We start from the raw sequence: 19,662 nt of genomic DNA, 5'->3' as shown, positions 1-19,662 counted from the left end.
CCGGGGCAGAAGAAAGGGTGGAGGAACAGCAGCATCTTCGGTGAGCCCGTCCTACTGCACGGGGTGCTCAGTGCTCTCCATCCACTCCCGCTCCCCTCACACCACCGTGCCTGGACCGTGACAGGGACCCGGGAGTTCCACAGAGGGCACGGCACTGCAGATGTCTGCCGTTTGAACTGCTTCCCAACTTTCTTTGACCGGAGAACCCTGCAGCGGGGGTCCCCCAAGTGCAACTGGAGGAGAGAGGTCTGGCAGCGTTTGTCAGTGTGCTGGCTGGCTGTCTATCCACGGATGACGAGCCCTAGCACGGGCTTTCCTTGCTCAGCCCACAGTCCCTGGCCAGCCTTTCAAACAGAGCAGGTGCTCGGGACAAGTATTTGGACAGTTGAGTTTTTTTTCTTCTTAAACCCAGACAAGCTCTGAGGACTGTCCTCTGACCCAAGTTCCCCTTGGCCTCAAGGTACCCCCAGGACATACCTTGGCGGCGGCGGCAGAGACTGTCAGCATGACTGACACCTCACTTCCTTTGCCCTTTTCCCAAGCTGCAGCAGGCAGCTTTCCAGGGACCTCCAGGTCCAGGGCCCCAAAAGGTTTTGTATCTGGGAAGACTGGATGAGAGAGAGAAAGTGAATGTCACTCTCTGCCACAACCCTAGCCCCTCACTTCTGACGACCCAGGCCACGCGCAGCGCTTACCAGGGATGCTGGCACGGGGGATGATAGGGATGACGGGAGAGAGAGACCGACTGTCCCGCTCCCACCGGCCAGAGCCCAGCTGTGGAAAACGTGGGGCCTCTTCCCCAAGGATGCTCTCAGGGGACGAGGCGGGCACGATGCTGTCAGGAGAGTCACTGTCCTCGTCACTCTCCATCCTGAAGGCCAAACGCAAGCAGACGTTGGTACAGCCACACGGATCCTCCCTCTCAACAGCAGAGATGGGGCGGGCGGGCGGAGTAGCCGTAACTGAAACCTGCCCCCATCCGCCCCCGCCCTGTGCCCCCACCTGACGTCCTCCGTCTGATTGTGAGGGGGGGTGGGCAGAGCAGCCAGCAGGTCTAAACTCTTCACCTCTGCAGCATCTGAGGGCGGAGGGAGTAGAGGTCAAGGTGAGTGGAGAGTCAGTGATGCTGTCCCCAGCATTCCAGGTCCAGCTAGCGACTGCAATCAACTATCCACTCACTAACAGCCTGTGGCAGGAACACTCTATATAGACATTGAGCCTTCTTGTGTACCACACTGATTTAAAGACAGGGTCTCATTTACGTAGCACAGGCTAGCTGACTTCAAACTCTTAAGCCCTGTGGCTGTTCTTCTCCAGTTTTGGCTGGGGTCGTAAGTCATCGTAACACTAAGTCTTTTTAACAACTATTAAGGTGAACTTTACAGTATCCAGTTTATAGAGAGGAAATCAAGGTTCACACAAGTCAAGCTACTTGGTCTAAGTAACACAGCTAAATACACTCACATGCTGGAGTTCAAATGTGGGTTAGACTGTGGCTTCCCATCCACGAATGCTGGCCTGTTTCCTCTCACAGACCTTCAGTCAGATTCACCTCGCTGCCTCCCTCCCCTGCTGCCTTTGCAACACTCTCGAAGCCCTTCCTTTGTCCCGAACCATGGCACCACCACTGGGCCCTGCCCACCCAACGTCTACTGTGTAAGGGCACAGGGCAGTGCATGCCACCTGTTCATTGCTGATACCGAGTGGCTACCAGGAGACCACTCGTGCCCGCCACTCATCCACCGACTCCCTCACTCACCCCTCAATGTTCCTTCCGTGTCCTGGGCCGAGGCTGCATCCCTGGGGTGCTCCCCCAGCTCGTCAGAGGGAGTGACACCGTTCACCATCTTCTGCTGCACCGATGGGGGTGGGGTGGGGGGCAGCGACGAGGGTGGTGTCGGCGGGTTACTCAGGTTATTCTGGGGGGTGGGGTGGGTGTTGTGTGCAAGATGGCATAGGGAGACTGGTACAATCTCCTGGCCCCACATTACATCAGCATTTTCCTCCAGTCTTTCATCCCTACCTCCAACCCCAAGATTGTTATTACTCCCAAAAAGTATTGTCATTTTTCTGACCTTGGTGAGCAGCTGAGAACAGTAGTCGGGGCCGGTGTGCAGAGCCCCACTTCCAAAGGCCCCCCTGAGCTGGCTCTGCCCACTGACTAGGCAGCCGCTGCCAAAGGGAGCAAAGAGGCTAAAATTGGCGGTGATGGTAGGCTCTGTCAGGGGCAGCTGGGACAGTTCCTAGGAGGGACAAGAGGACGAAGCTGGGAAGCTGCGGCAGTCACAGCCATCCCTTCCGACCGCAGGCTCCCCACCCCCCAGGCGGCCAGGGACCACTGGCCCGGCTCCTCGGGGATCACCTGTTTCAGCTGTTTCAGTAAGGCCTCGTTGGCCCTGACCCCGTCTTCTTTCCGCAGCTTCTTTCGGGAGCTCACCAACCTGTCGCTTGCCTTCTGTGCCCGCTTGGGCTTCACTGGCAAAGGCTTTCTCGTGGCTGCGTCCTAAACCAGAGACGCCCTGTGAAGGGTGCTGCCCTGCCCGTCTGACCTCCACAGCTACACGGCTCACTACCACAGCACGCTACCACAGCACTCACCTCTCTGTTGCTGGGAGGACCCTGGAGTTTCTGCTCCAGCCCCGACAGCTTGCTGTCAATGTGTCCGTTGATCTCAGACCGAGGTCCCTCAGGCCCCCGCCCAGTACCAAGTTGCACATTCTTTGCCCGTAGAAGCTTCTGCAAGAGCAGATGCCCGGCCTCTGAGCGGGGGCCTGCTAGCAGAAGGTGGTTGCTGGTGCCCGGTGTCCCTACTGGCTCCCCATTGGCCTCCCTTTTCACTGCCTGGGCACCCAGGGCACATGGCTCTTCCCGAGGCTCCTGCTTGATGCTGAGTTGGGGTGGCTCATGTACCACCTGTCCGTTCACCTGCTCCAGATGCCCAGATACCAGGCTGCTCTGTTCTGGCTTCTGGGCTTCGGTTAGGTTGTCTGAGGGGTCCCAAGGTCCCAGCCCCTTGCCAAAGAATGTATCTGCAAGCTGGGCAGCAGCAGGGGAGACCCTCCCAGGAGGCAGCTCCAAGGTTGGCCCTGGGGGCTTTGGAGTCCCTGGATGGGTAGGGGTTGGCTGGGCACTGGGGGAAGGTAATTGTGAAGGTCTCTTTGGCTCTTGGGGACTGGATGGTGGAGGTGTGGGATGGACAGGGCCAAGCACTGGTCCTGTAGATAAGGCTCCTTGTGGGACAGGGAGCCGGGGTGGGCCCTGAGGTCTAGGCCCTGCCCCTAGCTCCTGGAGGGGTCCAGTCTGAGATCCAGAAAAACTCCCAGGTTGAGGTTGGCAGCCCAAGAGGCCCTGGAGAGGAGAGGGCTGGGTCCCAGGCTCCTGGATGGGTGGAGTCTGGCGTACTGTCTGGCTCTGCTGCTGCTGCTGCTGCTGCTGCTGCTGCAACTGCCGCTGCATGAGGAGGGCCTGCAGCTGCTGCTGCTGCTGCGGGCTCAAGTGCCGCAGCTGTGGGTTTTTGGCCAGGACTCCTTGGAGCTGTGCTCGAAGTTGACCCACCGTAGGCATGACTCCAACCCCAGGAAGGCCCTGTGCAGACTGAGGGACAGGGCCCGATTTGGGAGGCTGTGGCCCTGTAGTGTTCTGAATGGGCCGCTCTAGCCCAAGGGGCTGCTGGGAGCCCAGAAGGTTCTGGGCCATAGGCCCAGGCTGCTCCCCTAAGGAAACAGAGGGCTGGGTCAACAGGTGGGGCACTGACGGGGCCTCGGAAGAGGACCCACTCCCTAGCTGCTGCCCGTGGTTTCCTCCACCCGCTGTGTGGAGCAAGTTAACTTGCTGTTGGGGTTGTCCTGGGAGCCTTAGTGGTGGCTGCAGCTGCACTGAGGCGGCCTGAGACTGGGCCTGGGATTGGACAAGTAGGAGTTGTGAGTCTCCGGCAATGGCGGGCTTTCCCTCCCCTGGTTCAGCAGACACTGACTCAGGTGTAGTCCTCACTGCTAGGGGCCCTCCTGGATGTGTGGAGGGCCCCTCAGTGACCTCTGAAGGGAGTGACGTCTCGGCAACGTTTTGTTCCTTGCCTGTCAGGAGGAGGGTTGGGCCTAGGGCTCCAGGGCTAGAAAAGTGTTGAAGAGGTTTGGCTGGCATGCCAGGGCCAAGTGTCACCTGCTGCTGCTGCTGCTGTTGTTGCTGTTGCTGCTGCTGCTGCTGCTGCTGCTGTTGAGGAGATAGTAAAGTTCGATTCTGATTCAAGAGGCCCATCTGCTGCTGCTGCTGCTGCTGCTGAAGATGTTGCTGTTGTTGCTGCTGCTGCTGGAGCTGTTGCTGCTGCTGCAGATGTTGCTGCTGTTGCTGCTGCTGCTGGAGCTGTTGCTGCTGCTGAAGATGTTGCTGTTGTTGCTGGAGCTGTTGTTGCTGGTGCAGCTGCTGAAGGTGCAGCTGTTGCTGCTGCAGCTGCTGCTGCTGTTGTTGTTGCTGCTGCTGCAGCTGCTGCTGCTGCTGTTGCTGTTGCTGCAAGGAGCCCAACGTCTGAGCACTCATTTTGGGCTGTCCAGCATGGGACATCATTCCTTGCTGAAGATGGGAAAGGCCTGCCATAGAGCCCTGTTGTTGGTGCTGCTGCTGTTGCTGCTGGGCTGTGAGCAGTCGGTGTCCCATCAGGCTGTGACCCTGCTGCGACAGCTGAGAGGAACTCAGCACCCTGGACTGAGTCATAAGCACCTGTCTGTGAGGGCCCTGAGGACCCAAAGCTCCAGAGTGCTGCTGCTGCTGCTGCTGCTGCTGCAGCACTGCAACCTGGCCAGGACCCAGCATGCCCTGGGAGCCCTGTGATTGCTGGGGGGACAACTGTTGCACCAGGAGGCCCTGGTGGTTGCTGGGAGGCAGAAGGCCCTGAGGCTTGGGACCCAGAGTCTGGTTCTGTACTCCGGGGGGACCCTGCTGCTGTTGGACTGCCACCTGCCCTAAGAGGTGCTGCTGCTGCTGCTGCTGCTGTTGCTGCTGCTGTTGCTGCAATTTCTGGGCCAGCTGCATTCGTTGCTGCTGCAGCTGTAGTTGCCTTTCCTGAAAAAGCCTTGAGTCAGGCCCAAGGCTTCGGAGAGCAAGATTGCCAGGGAAGAAGCTCCCTGAGGGGCCAGTCAAGGATCCAGCCACACCAGGATGCTGCTGCTGCTGCTGCTGCTGCTGTTGCTGCTGCTGGGCCAAGGCAGTATTGAGGAATGGACCACCGGGCTGTCCAGGGAGTACCATACCTCCTGGAGGCAGGCGAAGACCTCCAGCTTGGCCACCTGGAGGTGCCTGTGGTGGCTGTAATCCATGGCCAGGGAGCAGCTGGCCAGGCAGCTTGGTGAGTACCCGAGAACTCTGAGAAGGGCTGAGAGCCAGTACAGCTGAGTGCTGCTGTTGCTGCTGCTGCTGCTGTTGCTGCTGCTGCTTGTTGCGATATTCTGCCATGAGATTCGTGTGCTCCTTCTGCTGTTTCCGGACCTAACATTGGAGGGTTGGAGAGGTCAGACGGAGGCCGCCCACCCCTGCCGCGCCTCATCCCTGGTTTCTGGGCACTTGGCTGAACTTTGCTCTCCCTACCTGATCCAGTTGTTTCTGGATCTTGCTTTGCTGCTCTGTGACCAGCTTGAGCTTCTCAGCGTCAGCTTCCGGGAACTCACGGCCTGCCTTTTTGGCAGTGCGCTGCTTGGCACACAGAGCCTTCCGAGACTTGCGGTGCACACCAATCTGCTCCTCCAGCACCTTCAGCTGCATCTGGAGGAGCTGCTGGGTGTGGAACAGCCACTCTTCATACTGTCGCTGGTCAGCGTCATCTGGGAATAGAACCTGCATGTTAGGATCTGCAAAACAGTGACCCCCTTCCAGACTCCTAACCACGTCTTTGCCCATACTCACTGATCACTCCCTGGGCAAAAGTGGGTGGATTGGGACGAGGCTGAGAAGGGTCACCAGCATTCCGCTCCTGTGGTAAGAGAGATTTCTAGATGGTCACTGTTCCATGCCAGGCCCTAAAAAACGTAGCCCAGTGAAATAGTACACAAGTTCCTACTTCCTCCTTACCTGGCCACTCCCAGGTGCCACATGGTTCTGCAGATCAGAGCCAGAGCCCCCAGAGAGCCTCTGCGCCAGCAGGGAGACTTGCTGCCTACAGTCCATAAAGCACAGGGGTTACGGCGTCAAGTGAGGGCACAGTTCAAACACAAAGCAATGAGACAAGTGGGGAGGGAAGCCCGGAGAGCGGTGCGATAGGAAGTCAGCTCACGGCAGCCCGGGTCTCACCTGTTCACCCCGGGGGCCACCCCAATGCTGCCCTGAGCCATCACTTTCTTGATGCCTTTCAAAGCTACCATCTTGGCCTTTGCAATAGGATCAATGATGTCCTCGGCAGCAAATTTGTCCAGATCTGAAGAGGGAAGAGATTAACAGGCTGGGTTTGGGGGGGGTCAAGGCTCTATGGCAAGATGGCTGGTTTTTCCCAACACTCTGACCTCTACCTGTAGAACGATGTGGCAAGTCCACTCAGCTAAGCAGGAGTGTTGTAGCACTCATGTTCACAGAACACACAGTCCTTCTGTTTGTCCCTCGTTTAAGGGAGTAGGAAAACACTGACTGAGTCAGGCAGTGGCACTTTACCTTTTTAGGTCTCAGTTTCCCTCATCTGAAGAGAAACCATGATTGCTACTCTGCCTACTTCGTGATGCTATAGAGGATCACATGACAAGAATAAAGGCATGCTATGTGAGCCAGATAGTCCTCTTCAAAGTGGCAGTCTACAACCAACCCAGCTCAAGAACCCAAGGTATAGGCTCTGTGGCAAAGCCCTAGACAACAGAGCTGTTTGTGATGGAAAAACATCACCTAAGCCGGGCGGTGGTGGCACACGCCTTTAATCCCAGCACTCAGGAGGCAGAGCCAGGTGGAGCTCTGTGAGTTCCAGGCCAGCCTGGTCTACAGAGCGAGATCCAGGACAGGCACCAAAACTACATGAGAAACTCTGTCTCGAAAAACAAACAAACAAAACAACAACAACAAAAATCACCTAATAACCCACTGCCCTGCCATCTAGTCGAGTAACAAAAAATAACCAGGCACAGTGGTATACAACTGTAATCTCAGCACTCGGGAGAGGCTGTGACGCAAAGATTTTGAATTTAAGGCCAGCCTGTGCTATGTACTAAGACCCTCCCTCAATAAACAAAACAATCCAGAATAAACCAGGTATGGTGGCATATGCTTGTAATTCCAGCACTTGATAAGGAGGAGACATGAGAATCCTAAATTTAAAGTCATCTTCATCCTCAGTTACATAGCGAGTTTGAGGATAGCCTGGGATACATGAGACCCTAACTCACCTCCCATTCTACTCTTTTATCCCCCTACTCAAAATTAAATAAATAAACCATAAAGAAATAAACACACACACACACACACACACACACACAAAAAAAAAAAAAAAAAAACTCAAACCTTCCTAAAATCCTCTATTTTGTTTTTGGGGGCTTTTATTTATTTGCTTTAATTAATTAATTAATTGGTTTATTTATTTGAGAGATGGCCTAAGTAGTCCTGGCCATCCTGGAACTTAGTTACATAGAACAGGCTAGCCTTCAACTCTCAGAGATCCTCCTGCCTCTGCCTCTCGAGTACTAGGGCTCAGAACACTGACTCTCAGCTTTATAAGGAGAATTCCAAGGCTGTTAACTCAGGGCCGGCTCTGCTAGCTGCACAATCTTAGACACATTATTTAGCTTCCATGCCTGCTTACTCTTTGGTCATCAAAGCCAACTACAGTAGCCATTTAACGACTCTGTTACGATGAAATCAACCAACCAATGTCCAATAAAGACTAACATTTCAATCAATGCAGTGTGATGTTCCTCAACGCGGCCCCCTTCCTCCCTCTCCAAAATAACAGCGGTCGGTGCCTGTTCCCCTGCGCCATAGCTGACACCGGTGCCCACTCCCCTGCACCATAGCTGACACCGGTGCCCACTCCCCTGCACCATATCTTTCCTTGCTCCCCACAGGCTGTCCTGCCCTATAGCTTCATTTGGTCTTTCCCTTACCTGGTTTGCTTATCCTTACAGTCTTTTCTCTGAGGACTAAATTTAACCTTCACCACAGACAGAGAGCCTTTGCTCATCAGGCTTCATTCACTCAGCTTTCCTCTCCCAAGTCCCACTGCGTCTGCCTACAGTACTTTGTGGTATCCTATCTCCCTTAACCACGCCGTGGTGAAGTTACCTGTGTCAGGGAAGAAGCTGTTAGCCAGCTGTTGCTGCTGCATTGCCAGCTGTTGGGGCTTCATGCACATGGGAGCTGGCATGGCGTTCATGGGTTTCTGTGCTAACACTGGCTGGGAGCTCTGCTGGGGCACCAAGCCTGTCTGCCCCGCCTGCTGCCCACTTAGCATATGCCCTTGGTTAGCCACCATAGGCACAGGCGGAGCCAGGCGCTGCTGGAGGGCGTGAGCCGGGGACTGGGTGGGCATCAGTGACTGGCCCAAACCTGGCTGCCGAGTACTTCCAAGGCCCAGGGCAAGCTGCTGTGGGGGCCCAGCCTCATGTGGCAAAGGCAGGGTCTGTGCAGGGCCTGGCGCAGGAAGGAGGGAATGCTGCGGCGGCTGCTGCTGCTGTGGCTGCTGCTGGGCAGGCTGCAGCTGGGCTGAAAGCTGCTGCTTCTTCTGCAGCTCCTTCTTCTCATGCTCTAACAGGTCCTCGATGAGCAGGGGCAACTCGCTGGCGACGAGGGAGCTCTCCATCTTGTCCAGCTCATCTCCAGGTGCCGCGTGTCCGCTGGGCAAGGCCAGAGCCCCACTCTCTAGCTCAAATTTCTCCAGAAGGGAGGATCCACCTGGGCCACTCAGTGAGCCGGGGTTCAGCAAGTGAGCTGGTGTTCCTCCTGTGGTCCCAAAGGGGCCCTTCTCAGCTGTGTGCCCACTGCTGGGGAATGGTCCTGTACCCACTCGCGTGTCCCGGCTGCCCAGCACAGTCTGACCTGGCTTGAGTCCCAGGCTGAGGGGGGCGGCCGAAGGTGCTGGCTCCACCTTGGGGGTGTTAATGGTGAACTGGCAAGGAGAAGGATGGCGCCCTCCCTCCTCCACTTTGGGCTTCACCTCAGGGTGCACAGATGTTAGCCGAGGCTCAGAGTTATCTGTGGCAGGCGGAGGGCGTTCCTCAGGGCCCAGAGACACTGGCTCCACCCCCCGCAGCAGGGCTTCTCGCTCAGCCTTCTCATTCGCTGACTCCACCAGCCTAAGGTGCTCATTGAAGATGTCCTTCTTGTCCCCGGTATCCAGCTCTGGGTCAGTGTACGCCAGCAGGTCAAATTCGTCTCCATTGAGGAGGTCATCTAGGTGGGGATCATTAGTCTCCAGGTTTTCCAGGGTGCTCAGTTCATCATCACCCTTGGCCACATCCACACCCAGACCCAAGTGAGCAAGCTCTTCATCATCCTCTAGGGCCTTGTGGGCATCAAAGTCATCATCTAGCTCAGGATCCTCACAAGGCAACTTCCCAGCTTCCAAGGCCAGAGGGGGGCGACCAAGTTCAGTGCTTGATGGTGGACGGGTGACCAGCTCCAAGCCAGTTGGTAGGGCAGGACCCTTGGTATGGGGTGTCTGGTGGAGGCTGTTGTTCAAATCAGGAGCTGGTGGAGCTGAGGGTTTTTGTGGGGGAAGGCCTGAAGCAGCCACGCTCCGAAGACCTTCAGGAACCAGTCGGTGGGGTTCCTCACTTACCGGATAAAAACGGGGCCTCTGAGGGGGACCCTGACCAGGAAACGGAGATCCCCCAGGTCCAAGTCCTTTCTGCACATTGTGTCGCAACTCAATAAACTGAGCAGGACCAGCTGGACCAGGCACGGGCTCGGCAGGGCCTGGAAGGCGGGTGGGGATCCCTGCCAAGGGGGAACCTAGTGCTTGACGGCCAAGTTCTGGTGCAGGAGTTGATGGAAATCGAGCAGACATAGCAAGTCGCATGGAGGATGCTGCTGTTGCCTGCTGCTGCTGCTGCTGCTGTTGCTGCCATAGTTGCTGCTGCTGCTGCTGCTGTAGAGGCAGGGACCCAGGATATGGTGTGCGCTGATAGAAGGCCTGGGAGCCTCCGACAAGTTGCCTGGAAAAATATTCAGTAGTCAGTGTGAAGCAATGAGCATGGACGGCCAGAACAGAGGCTTAGGACAGTGACAGAGGACAAAAGAAATGATGAGGGAAAGGAGGAAGAATGCGTAACAACAAAGGACAAAAAAAGATCAGAGGAGAATAAATACAGTGACGGTAACATCTGTCCCATTCTCTCTCTTATACTCTCTCTCTCTCTCTCCCCCACCCCCACTACCCTGAACCTCACCTGCTGTTCATATCCATGGCGGAAGGTGTGGCTGGTGGAAGTGGCCGGGAGAGTCGGTCATCACTGGAGAAGGCTCCTGGTCCCAGGATGGGACCGCCTAGCTTGCTTGAGGGTAACCCCACCATACTGCTCTTCTCCTGAATGACACAAGGAGATGAAGGCGCGGCCACCCTCGGTAAGCTGGCCCCACGGCCCCTTGCCAATCCACCTACCTGGGACCCGGTGAACGGGGTCTGGCCTCGACTCAGCTGCTCGAAGGCGGGGCTGCCGGGCTCAGCACCCCAGGTGCCTGGAGGCCCCGCCGCAGCCGCGGCCGCCGCAGCCGTTTCCTTCTCCTGCCGCAGGTTGTTCCGCTGGATCTGCTGCCGAATCAGCAGTTCCCGTAGTCTCTGGCGCTGTCCAAAACACAGAAGAGTCAGTCCACTCCGTTCTCATCACCGGGCTGGCGGAGGGGCTGGAAGCACGGTGGGACAGTCCTGGACCTCCACTCACCTGCCGCTGCTTCTCCAGCTCCGTCTGGCTGAGGCTGGACATGCCTGCATCCTGGGTACTTGAGAGTTCGGGGGCTGCCAAAGAGGCCCCGCTCACTGCAGCTCCTGGGTCTTCGCGCTTTTCCACTGGCGAGGTGAGGCCTGCCCTTTGTGAGGCTCCATGGGACAAGTAGGGGAGGGGTCCGTCGGGTGTGGGAGGCGGGAGAACCGACGCGGGGCGCAGTGGGGACAGCCCATAGCCCTCCGCCGTGGGCCCACCGGAGGGTCCCAGGGGGCTGCCTGATGGGTGGAAGTTCCCTGTGGCTCCCGCGTAGTTTGTGCTTTGAGGCTTCCCCAAGGTGGGGGGGCCAGGCCCAAAATGGCTGTTGATCCCATGGGGTGGAGGGAGACCAGGTTGAGGGACAGGGGGCTTTAGGGAAGGCTCCCCTACCCCCTGTGGGAAAGTGAACCGCATGGGAGACGGGGTGCCCACAAATGCGCCTGTCCCAGGAGAACGGGCAAAATTGGGAGGCTGTCCACTTGGGACCTTGGCATGGAGCTCACCTGCTGGGCCGGAGGGCAGGGCCGCTGGGAAGCCCCCAGCTCCCAGCGGAGTGTGGGCTAGGGGCCCAGCCTTAAAGGCAACTTCAGGGGGCTGGGGCCGGGGTGGCTTATGCAATGGGGCAAAGGGGTCACGGGACTGAGGGCGTGAGGGTGGACGAGAATAAGGGTCAGGGGACTGGAAGCGAGGGGTAACGGGGGATGGGCAGAAAGCCTCAGCAGACAGGGGGCGTGGAGTCAAGGGGGACTGGGAGCTGGACTGGGACTGAGGACTGGCGGGCACTCTAGAGAAAGGGTCAGAGGGCAGTGACCGAGGAGGCAGGGCACAGCAGCTCTCGGGGGGTGGTGGCTGGGGCCGAGGGGTCAATGGGGGCTGGGCATAGGGGTCAGTGTAGGGGCCAGAACGAAAGACGTCTGGGTGGCTGGGAGGAGAAGGGGCCAAAGCCTGGGCGGGGGGTGGCTCCTGGGCCCGTAAGCCCAGGCCCGGGCTCTGGGGCTCTACCTGAGATGCCCGAGGGGTGAGGGGGGCTTTGAAGACATCAGGTGCCTTTAACTCCAGGCCACCCAGCTGGGGGCCTGAGGAGGGTGAGTCAACACAGCCCAGGTTTGGGGGACCATAGCCAGGAGAGGATGCCCCAAGCTCTTCCTTCTTCACCTCTAGGGTCTTCCGGGACTCCCCAAAAGGTGGGGGTGAGAGAAGAGGCTCGGACGTCTTGCCTCCTGCTACCCCTGGGCTCTCAGGCACAGCCAGGTTGTCCAATGAGGGGCAACGGGGTTTGAGGAAGGGGTCAGGCGTGGAAGGCTGGTGTCTGGGGGTGCCCGGTGGGGTAGTGTGGAATTCCCCTGGCTGGCCAGTCCCAGGTCGAGTTGTGGTGCCCAGTATCGGGGGCTGGGCGGGGGCTCCAGAGGGGCTTGGGTAAGGAGGATAGGTGGGCGGTGCCGCAGAGAAGCGGGGCTCCGGGGCGTAGGCAGGGGCCAGTCCAAAGGGGTCCTGCGAAGGCACTTGGGCGGGCACCTGGGGCGGGAGCTTGAGGAAGAGCTCACCAGGGGAGTCAGGGCCGGGCACTGTGCCCGCTGGTGGCTTCAGGAACCCGTCCGCAGAGGTAGACAAGCCAGCAGGCGTGGTGGGACTGCCGATGAAAATGGTGGGGGCCGCGGCAGGGGGCGGGCTGCCCAGTGCCCCTGGCTGGGAGGGAATGCGGAGATGGAGGGCCGGTCGATCAGTCTTACGGGCTAGGTCGCCCACCTTGGCCTGCTTGTTGATCTGGCTCTCAGCCTGCTACAGAGGGAGACCAAGTCCAGCAGTCAGACTGCTTCCTGAGGAATGACCGCGGCCCCCGCCCGTCCGCCCGCCGACAGCCACCCACTCACCTTTTGCACCTTGTTGATGCGGTGAGCAGCCCGGTTATCTTTGGCCTTTTGCTGAGGGACAAGGACACAACAGAGCGCTTTGTGCTTAGCCTCAAGCCCAGCCCCCAACCTTGCCACATTGCCTCCTCAGAACTCAGTCCTTCCTAACCCAGCTGCTTTAGGGACGACAGGAGACAAGAGAAGAGGGACAGCAGGAGAGAAGGAACTGAGATGGAACCCTCCAGATGCTTCCACGTCAGGCCTCAGGCTGGCCCACGCTGTCTTACCAGGTAGGGGGCTTTGTCAGCAGCTGGAACCTTTCTCCAGAGCTTCATGATTTGTTTGCATCGGCTAGACCAGTCTGGAGAGCAGAACGCTAAGTCAGAGGAGGCTTGGCAGGTGACCCCTCCACCTGCCAGGCTGTTTCTCTGGCCCTCACCCAGAGGTACCTGGGTAATCTTGCTTGAGATTAGGAAAGTTAATGTTGGCATAGAGTACAGGTGAAATGGTGGAGAGCTGGCCCAGTTCCTCATCTTTTTCCCAACGCTGGAGACTCCGCTGGTTATAGGACAGTCCGTCGCCCTCACCCTCTGTGGTAGGGGTGGTGGGAGTGGAGGGGGTGGTGCCCCCTGAGCCTGTCCAAGGGCTGTCTGGCTCACCGGGTTCTGGGCTAAAGAAGCCCCCGCGCTCCCTGGGGCGCAGGGGCAGAGAGTCACAGAGGGTAAGGATTTCAAGACCCACCCCAGACAAACCGCCCAGAGCCCAAGTCACTGCTCTTGAGGAAGGCCACTAAGCAGGGAGTAGGAGGAGCAAGGGAGGTGTCTCTTTAGTGGCCCAGAGTCAAAAGGAGGCGAGGCAGGGACCATGCAGCGGGAAAGGCCAATAGGGACCACCCATGACAATTAGCGTAGATACCAACCTAGAATCCAAGAAGGGAGACTGGCAGAGGCCTGGGTAGGAGTCCATTGGGCTGCTGGAAGGGAGGCTGCCCAAAGGGAGGCCACCTGCAACAACACCAGGATCAGGGAGGGAAAGGAGCGAGCATCAGCCACTCAGGCACAAGGCTGGCTTGGCGACTTGGCACCAGCCCCCTGTCCTAAGCACCTTGGAGAAAGGGCCTCTGCAGTGGTGTGCGGCTGCCTTCTAGGCCAGGAGTTCCACAACCCAGATGCTGCTCTCTTTCTGAACCCAGCACATCCTTAAAGAGCTGCTGCAGGTCCTTGGACTCCATCTTGGGCAGTTCTGTGGGAAAAGGACACAGTGCTGAGTATGAGGTTCATATGACACCACAGAGCTACAGATGGTCATGGCCAAGGAGGGCAAGCAGGACTCTGCCACCAGAGCGGTCAGGGCAGTTCCACAGACAGGACCTTCTTTTCCCACGGAGGACTCTTGTACACAAGCCTTACCTTCTGTGGGAATCTTGTCTAAGTCGGAGCTAAGCATTCCTTCACCTGGGGTACCCGGCTTCTCAGGGTCACTGGGCACTGGCGATGCCTTTACACCCCCATCCTCAAGCCCTGCAACTTCCAGAGGAAGACCACCAGTCACGGAGGTATAGAGGTACCACACAGGCCAATACGAACCACAGAGGCATGGAACAGTGTCCAGGCTCTGGCTCTGGCAGTGTTCAGGAGCTCACCTGGTAGATCAGCCATGCCCTCAGGACCACGGGACTCTTCATCTGCAACATCAGGACCATCGTCTCCTATGAGCAACAGTTCCACTCCAATCAGAGGGGAGTGACACCTGACGCCCACAATGGGTCCTTGACCCACCCTTGGTTGACCAGCCCTCCCCCAGACACCTCTGCCAACTACAACGTGGCAGAAAGGTAGGCTAAACACCCCAGAACATGTCCTCTCCATCAACTGACCTTTGTGCAAGGCAGTGAGCTCCTTCCTCTCTGGACCTCCATCCCCCCGGGGCTTCTGAGTTCCCAATCCGAAGCTTGGCCGGCCCACCCCAACTGCGAAAAGGGTCTTCCGACTCAGGTCCAGCAGTTCCTTCCCAAAGAAGGCTTCCTGCAGGCGGGAGGAGTCGAGAGAAATGGTTTCTCGATGCCCTGTGGGCGCAGACCCTCCCCTCGCCTGGCGTGGGGAGTCTGAAACCTGCCTGCAAATAAGCAGGGAACATGTCCTCCAGCTTGCTCTTTCGGCGCCCTCTCCGCTGCTGCTTCTTCTTCTCGTCCCCCTCAGCAAGGCTTGGCTCGACAGAGCCCTCGGTAGGCAGCTCAGGGGGCATCACTGCGGACGAAAGAGAGGGGCTCAGACTTTCTGTGGATACCAGGCATGCCAGTCACCTCTGGAGGGAGACCCTCCCGCCCTACTCCTTCCCCAGCCAGTCAGACCCTCCACCCCCTCTTCCCTTGAAGAAAATCCACACCCTGCCTCGCTGGCACTGCCCCATGTGCTGTGAGCCCACCTTCTTCCCGGACCCATCGGTGCCCTCACCCGTCTCACCCTCGTCGGGCTGCCCATCCCCACTCAACACCTCCGCCTGTGCGGCAGGCCCCCTTTTCACACGTGCGTGAGTTTTCCGCTGTCGTACCATGAAACCGCCAATGCCTGGGAGAAATCACAATTAGGAAGGAGAAGCCAATGGAGACCTGGTGAGTGGTGTCTTACTACCCACAACCCCACTCCGGGGCCTTACCCGGCCGATAGGGTTTGCGCTTGCGTTTTTTGCTCTCCTCTGTCTCCTCTCTGCCAGGTTCTACGTCAGGGCTGGCAGGACCTTCCAGTTTAACCTCACACTCCATGTGCTCCACCCCACCTGCACCGAACACAAGAGGCAGGGGCAGGTCAGAGGAGAGGGCCCTTGAATCCTTGTCATCCTGTATGAGGGAACCCAACCTGTCACGGTGCCACCTGGGCCAGACCAACAGTGCTGGAGGCCGGCGGTGGCGGTGGAGCCCTCTACCCAGCATCCCAACTCCAATGGCCTGGGCGTCTCCCACTAGCTGCCTTCTCTGAGATTCCCCAGCCCAACCTTCACCCTTGAGCAGCTCGTCAGTGTCCAGGTCCCCATCCTTCTTGTCCTCAGGGCCAAGGGCATCTGAGGGCTCAGGGCCCTCCAGCCCTGCCTCGCCTGGGAGGCCTAGCCGTCCTCGCCGCTGACGCCGCTTGTGTAGTGGTGACATGGTCAGGTTACGCAGCACCGCCATGCCCGTTTCTGTCAGCCACACACCCTCGAAGCGAAAGAACTGGGGCTCTGGACAACAGGGAAGAACATATGACCCCTGGACGGAGGCCCAGGGAAACCAAAACGCCAAGTTTCAACCCCTGTCCCCAGCTGAGACATAAGCAGTGACAGAGAGGCCCTGTCAGACCCCAAGGGCTGGGGACAGCGACTGAGGGGTCCTGACATGAGTCCGTTAGTGCGGAAGCCTAGCTGTGTCCAGAATCTATTAACCACAGCTTCACCAAATGAAATCTCAAGCTGTCGGGGACAGGAAGGACTCTACTTGCTGAACTCCAGCACACAGCACCCTAGACTGCAAGGGTGGCGCCCACATTGTGGCAGAAGAGATGACCCTGTCCCCCTGTAAGAAGAAAGGTGTGCTCTCTTGAATGAAATTCTCTCAGTAGAGAAGCTGACTTGCCTGGCAAAATGACCACATCTGGAGATAGGGAAGCTTTGGTTCTAACCATAACTTGGCCGCTAACTTGGTAAGTGGCCTTAGGCGTGGGCCATTTACCCTGAGGATGGAGCAGAGGAGATGTCTTAGCTGGTTTGGGTATTCAGAATCTCTGGGACTTACCTGGCTCTTTTACCTTCACTGGTACCAACTCCGGTGGGGCAACTGGCGCTGTGAGAAGGACAAACCACAGGCAGCTTAGGGCACTGTCCCAAAGCAAGAGACATGCGTCCTCTTGGCTTCTTCCGCGCCTGCCGACACTCACCCACGGGCTTCACCACATAGGGCTGACAGGAAACACAGTCAAAGCCTTCATCGGCAGCTTGCTCCACTTCATCCTCTGTGAAGAGACTCTCACAGCCAGCATGCATCCACCTGGGGGGAGGGAGACGGGGATGAGCACAGGCAAAGGCCGCCGACACCAGCACACGGAGCAGACTGAGGAGGAAGGGATGCTCTCACCGTTCACAGTGGCGACACTGGATTAGCAGGTCTTCCTCCACATAGGGGGCATGGCAGATAGGACAAGTCACCAGGCTGGCACAGGGCCCGCAATGCGTGTAACTATTCTGCCACTCACAGTGGAAGCCAGGGGAGGCGGCCCCACACTGCATACAGGACACACACCTACGAGAGGCAGAAGGACCTTCAGCACCTAACCCGGGTTCCCGGAGGTCCTCCCATTGAGAGCCAAATCAGCAAGCTGGTTTCCTGAACACAGGTTATCACCCATTCAACACTGTATCTATTCTAACTGTATCTCAGGCCCATTCACCACCTCCTGTCAGACCCTTGAAAGACTCCCAGGCTCCTTACCACTTGCATTTCCAGCCACCCTTGGGCACAGTGAGCAGTGGAGGGTCCAGGCAGTACGTATGGTAGCTAATGTCACAGTCATCACAGAGCAGCAGGCGCGAAGGGTCAGAGGCCTGGCCGCAAACCTCGCACACAATACACTCCACACAACGCCAGCCTTTTAGCAGCATCACCTTGGTGATCTGGTACAGAGAGAGATGCCTCAGGTGTGTTGGGGGCGGGGGGAGGCACAGGGTTTATATGGCTGAAGGCCAGACCTCTAAGCAGAGAGATTTGTACAGAGCACTCTTTGCCCCCAAAGGTGAGTCTCCAGAGGCTCCCAGGATCTCTGCCGAACAGAGAACCACCTCACCTAGTCACAGCCCCACTTTGAGAATGAATTATACATCCTTTACTAAGCAGCCCCCCCAAACCGATGACAGATCAAGGTTCATTTCCCTCAGCTTTTCTTGACCTTTTAGAACCCATTACTAATACAAGCTAGTAAACGTTAGCAGTGGATTAATTAATAAAGTAATAGTTTTGGAAAAACTCCAAAGGATCAATTATGCCTCAGGTTAAAGAATTGCTATCTATCTGTGGATGTGCAGTTACGCTTTTGATTCTATGATCTACTTCCAGACTATACTATGGTTTTGTTGAAACAGGGTCTCAACTATATAGCTCTGGCTGTCCTGGAGCTCACTATATAGACCAAGCTGATCTGAAACTCACAAAAGATCAGCCTGCCTCTGGCTGGGACTAAAGGCATACGCCTCCGCTCCTCACCATATACCATGCTACCAGCAAAGTTGTCAGCGTTTACACAATGGGCTGAATTCCACCAGCAAGTTTTGTCTATGCAAAGAAATTACAAAGTTCACCCTGAATTCCCAGGCACTTTTCTCCAAGTGTGACGGCACTGACAAGTAATCAGGGACTTCCAAGACCCACAGCCACTTAAGACATGGTGTGTCAGGCCAATGAGGTGGTTCAGCAGATACAGGCCCTTGCCACCAAGTCTGATGACCTCAGTTTGATCTCTGGGATCAACGTGGTGGAAAGAAAGAGATGACGCCACAAGTTGTCCTCTGACCTCAACAATTACACCCTGACACATGCCCTCCCCGCCCACCCGCTCACCCGCCCCCAGATAAATGTCATAAAATAGTAAAAACAGTGTGGCAAAAATGGGGACCAGGTAACAGGACTGACCCTGACTGGAGCCCGTACATCTGGGGCCCTGAACTCACCTTGCTGTTGACACAGTAAGGGTGGTAGCACTGGGAACACTGGGAACAGGCCAGGAGGTGGCCCTCGGCACCCCGGCCAAAGCTGCCGCACACCACACACATGTCCTGTGGAAACACAGAAACCCCAACGTCCAAGCATGAGCATGCCTCTGCCCCTGCCTCCGTATCTGTCTCTCTCTGTATGGGCGTGAGGGTAATATGGATGAAGTCAAGGGTTTCTTCTATTACTTTACAGCCACAGCCTTTTTTTTTTTTTTTTTTTTTTTTTAAATGGTCTCTCAACAAACCTGAAGCTCACAATCCCACTAAGCTGGCTGGCCAACAAGCTCCTGGGACCCACCTGTCTCCTCCCCATTAACGCTTGAGGTTACAGGCACGTATGGCCATGTCCAGCTTTTAATAAACACTGGGGCTTGAACTCAGGTCCTCTGGAACGCAGAGCAAGCATTACTAAATCATCTATCTAGCCCTGCAAGTAAGTCTCTTTGCTATCCCAGGTCCCAGCCAAAGACTAGGAAAGTAATCAAAAGCCCATGTCACAGTATTAAGACACTTACTAGGTCACCAGGGGACCCTTGCATCTCCCACTCAACTCACAAAAGATGCACCTCCCTAGGATGCCCCTCCTGGCCTGGTCAAGTAGCCAGAAATACAGTCCAGCATCAGTAAATATAAGAAGTCACAGGAAGACAAGCCAGGGTAAAGATCTGTCTGGTAAGAGTTGCATGTGACAAAAGACACAGCAGTTTCCAGATGATTTATTTAAGAGACAACATAAACATGGCTCCCTGGACTACATCCCTGCCCTTTTCACTATTCGGGCATTCGCCATCCACGTCCTCATTAGCTCAGTATCCCAGGAAGCAAAGTGGGTCCCTGGTTTTTCCCATCCACCCTCTCAGCAAAGTAAGTCCACACACACACACACACACACACACAGAGCGAGCTCTGCGTGCCCACTCTCCCTGCCAAAGCTGGGTCATCCCAGTTCAGGGCGGTACCTGCATCAGAACAAACTTGTCCGTGTTGGAGAAGAGAACCACCGTATTCTGCATGGTGTCGTCATCTTCCTCCTCCTCCTCCTTGCTAGGAGAACTATCAATATCAGCCACCTTCATAAGGAGAAAGTCGCAGAAAGTGAAGAAGAGAGGCCTGCCCCAGCTCAGCCATCCTCTCCCCCAGACCCAGGAAAGAGGTGTGAACTCCTGGCTAACATGAAGGCCTTGTCAAGTAACCAGCGACACTCC

At 56.9% G+C, this 19,662-nt stretch overlaps 1 protein-coding gene across 6 annotated transcripts in view; it reads right to left on the bottom strand.

Annotated features, from left to right (window-relative positions):
- Nucleotides 1-19,662, bottom strand: part of Kmt2d (lysine methyltransferase 2D) — a 39,502-nt gene that overhangs the window by 9,049 nt on the left and 10,791 nt on the right. For 2 of the 6 annotated variants that reach the window (XM_028891943.2, XM_028891944.2), the window contains exons 14-46: nucleotides 19,417-19,527; nucleotides 18,416-18,520; nucleotides 17,184-17,365; nucleotides 16,830-16,994; nucleotides 16,633-16,742; nucleotides 16,491-16,538; nucleotides 15,719-15,940; nucleotides 15,383-15,502; nucleotides 15,181-15,294; nucleotides 14,843-14,973; nucleotides 14,604-14,751; nucleotides 14,370-14,435; nucleotides 14,137-14,247; nucleotides 13,832-13,969; nucleotides 13,647-13,731; nucleotides 13,177-13,418; nucleotides 13,015-13,088; nucleotides 12,749-12,799; nucleotides 10,839-12,656; nucleotides 10,559-10,741; nucleotides 10,347-10,483; nucleotides 8,242-10,112; nucleotides 6,277-6,400; nucleotides 6,058-6,142; nucleotides 5,893-5,959; nucleotides 5,578-5,810; nucleotides 2,599-5,478; nucleotides 2,363-2,503; nucleotides 2,076-2,243; nucleotides 1,760-1,919; nucleotides 1,003-1,078; nucleotides 696-871; nucleotides 478-608 (exon numbers count right to left, since the gene is read on the bottom strand). In XM_028891943.2, the coding sequence (XP_028747776.1) occupies nucleotides 478-608; nucleotides 696-871; nucleotides 1,003-1,078; nucleotides 1,760-1,919; nucleotides 2,076-2,243; nucleotides 2,363-2,503; nucleotides 2,599-5,478; nucleotides 5,578-5,810; nucleotides 5,893-5,959; nucleotides 6,058-6,142; nucleotides 6,277-6,400; nucleotides 8,242-10,112; nucleotides 10,347-10,483; nucleotides 10,559-10,741; nucleotides 10,839-12,656; nucleotides 12,749-12,799; nucleotides 13,015-13,088; nucleotides 13,177-13,418; nucleotides 13,647-13,731; nucleotides 13,832-13,969; nucleotides 14,137-14,247; nucleotides 14,370-14,435; nucleotides 14,604-14,751; nucleotides 14,843-14,973; nucleotides 15,181-15,294; nucleotides 15,383-15,502; nucleotides 15,719-15,940; nucleotides 16,491-16,538; nucleotides 16,633-16,742; nucleotides 16,830-16,994; nucleotides 17,184-17,365; nucleotides 18,416-18,520; nucleotides 19,417-19,527 (10,473 nt within the window). The remainder of the gene's footprint in view (nucleotides 1-477; nucleotides 609-695; nucleotides 872-1,002; nucleotides 1,079-1,759; nucleotides 1,920-2,075; nucleotides 2,244-2,362; nucleotides 2,504-2,598; nucleotides 5,479-5,577; nucleotides 5,811-5,892; nucleotides 5,960-6,057; nucleotides 6,143-6,276; nucleotides 6,401-8,241; nucleotides 10,113-10,346; nucleotides 10,484-10,558; nucleotides 10,742-10,838; nucleotides 12,657-12,748; nucleotides 12,800-13,014; nucleotides 13,089-13,176; nucleotides 13,419-13,646; nucleotides 13,732-13,831; nucleotides 13,970-14,136; nucleotides 14,248-14,369; nucleotides 14,436-14,603; nucleotides 14,752-14,842; nucleotides 14,974-15,180; nucleotides 15,295-15,382; nucleotides 15,503-15,718; nucleotides 15,941-16,490; nucleotides 16,539-16,632; nucleotides 16,743-16,829; nucleotides 16,995-17,183; nucleotides 17,366-18,415; nucleotides 18,521-19,416; nucleotides 19,528-19,662) is intronic. The other 4 variants (XM_028891946.2, XM_028891947.2, XM_028891945.2 and 1 more) reach the window with 3 other exon arrangements.

The sequence above is a fragment of the Peromyscus leucopus genome, chromosome 20, assembly GCF_004664715.2.
Source record: "Peromyscus leucopus breed LL Stock chromosome 20, UCI_PerLeu_2.1, whole genome shotgun sequence".
Classification (NCBI taxonomy): domain Eukaryota; kingdom Metazoa; phylum Chordata; class Mammalia; order Rodentia; family Cricetidae; genus Peromyscus; species Peromyscus leucopus.
The sequence above is the reverse complement of the archived record's forward strand: the minus strand, read 5'-3'. Positions and strand labels throughout refer to the sequence as shown.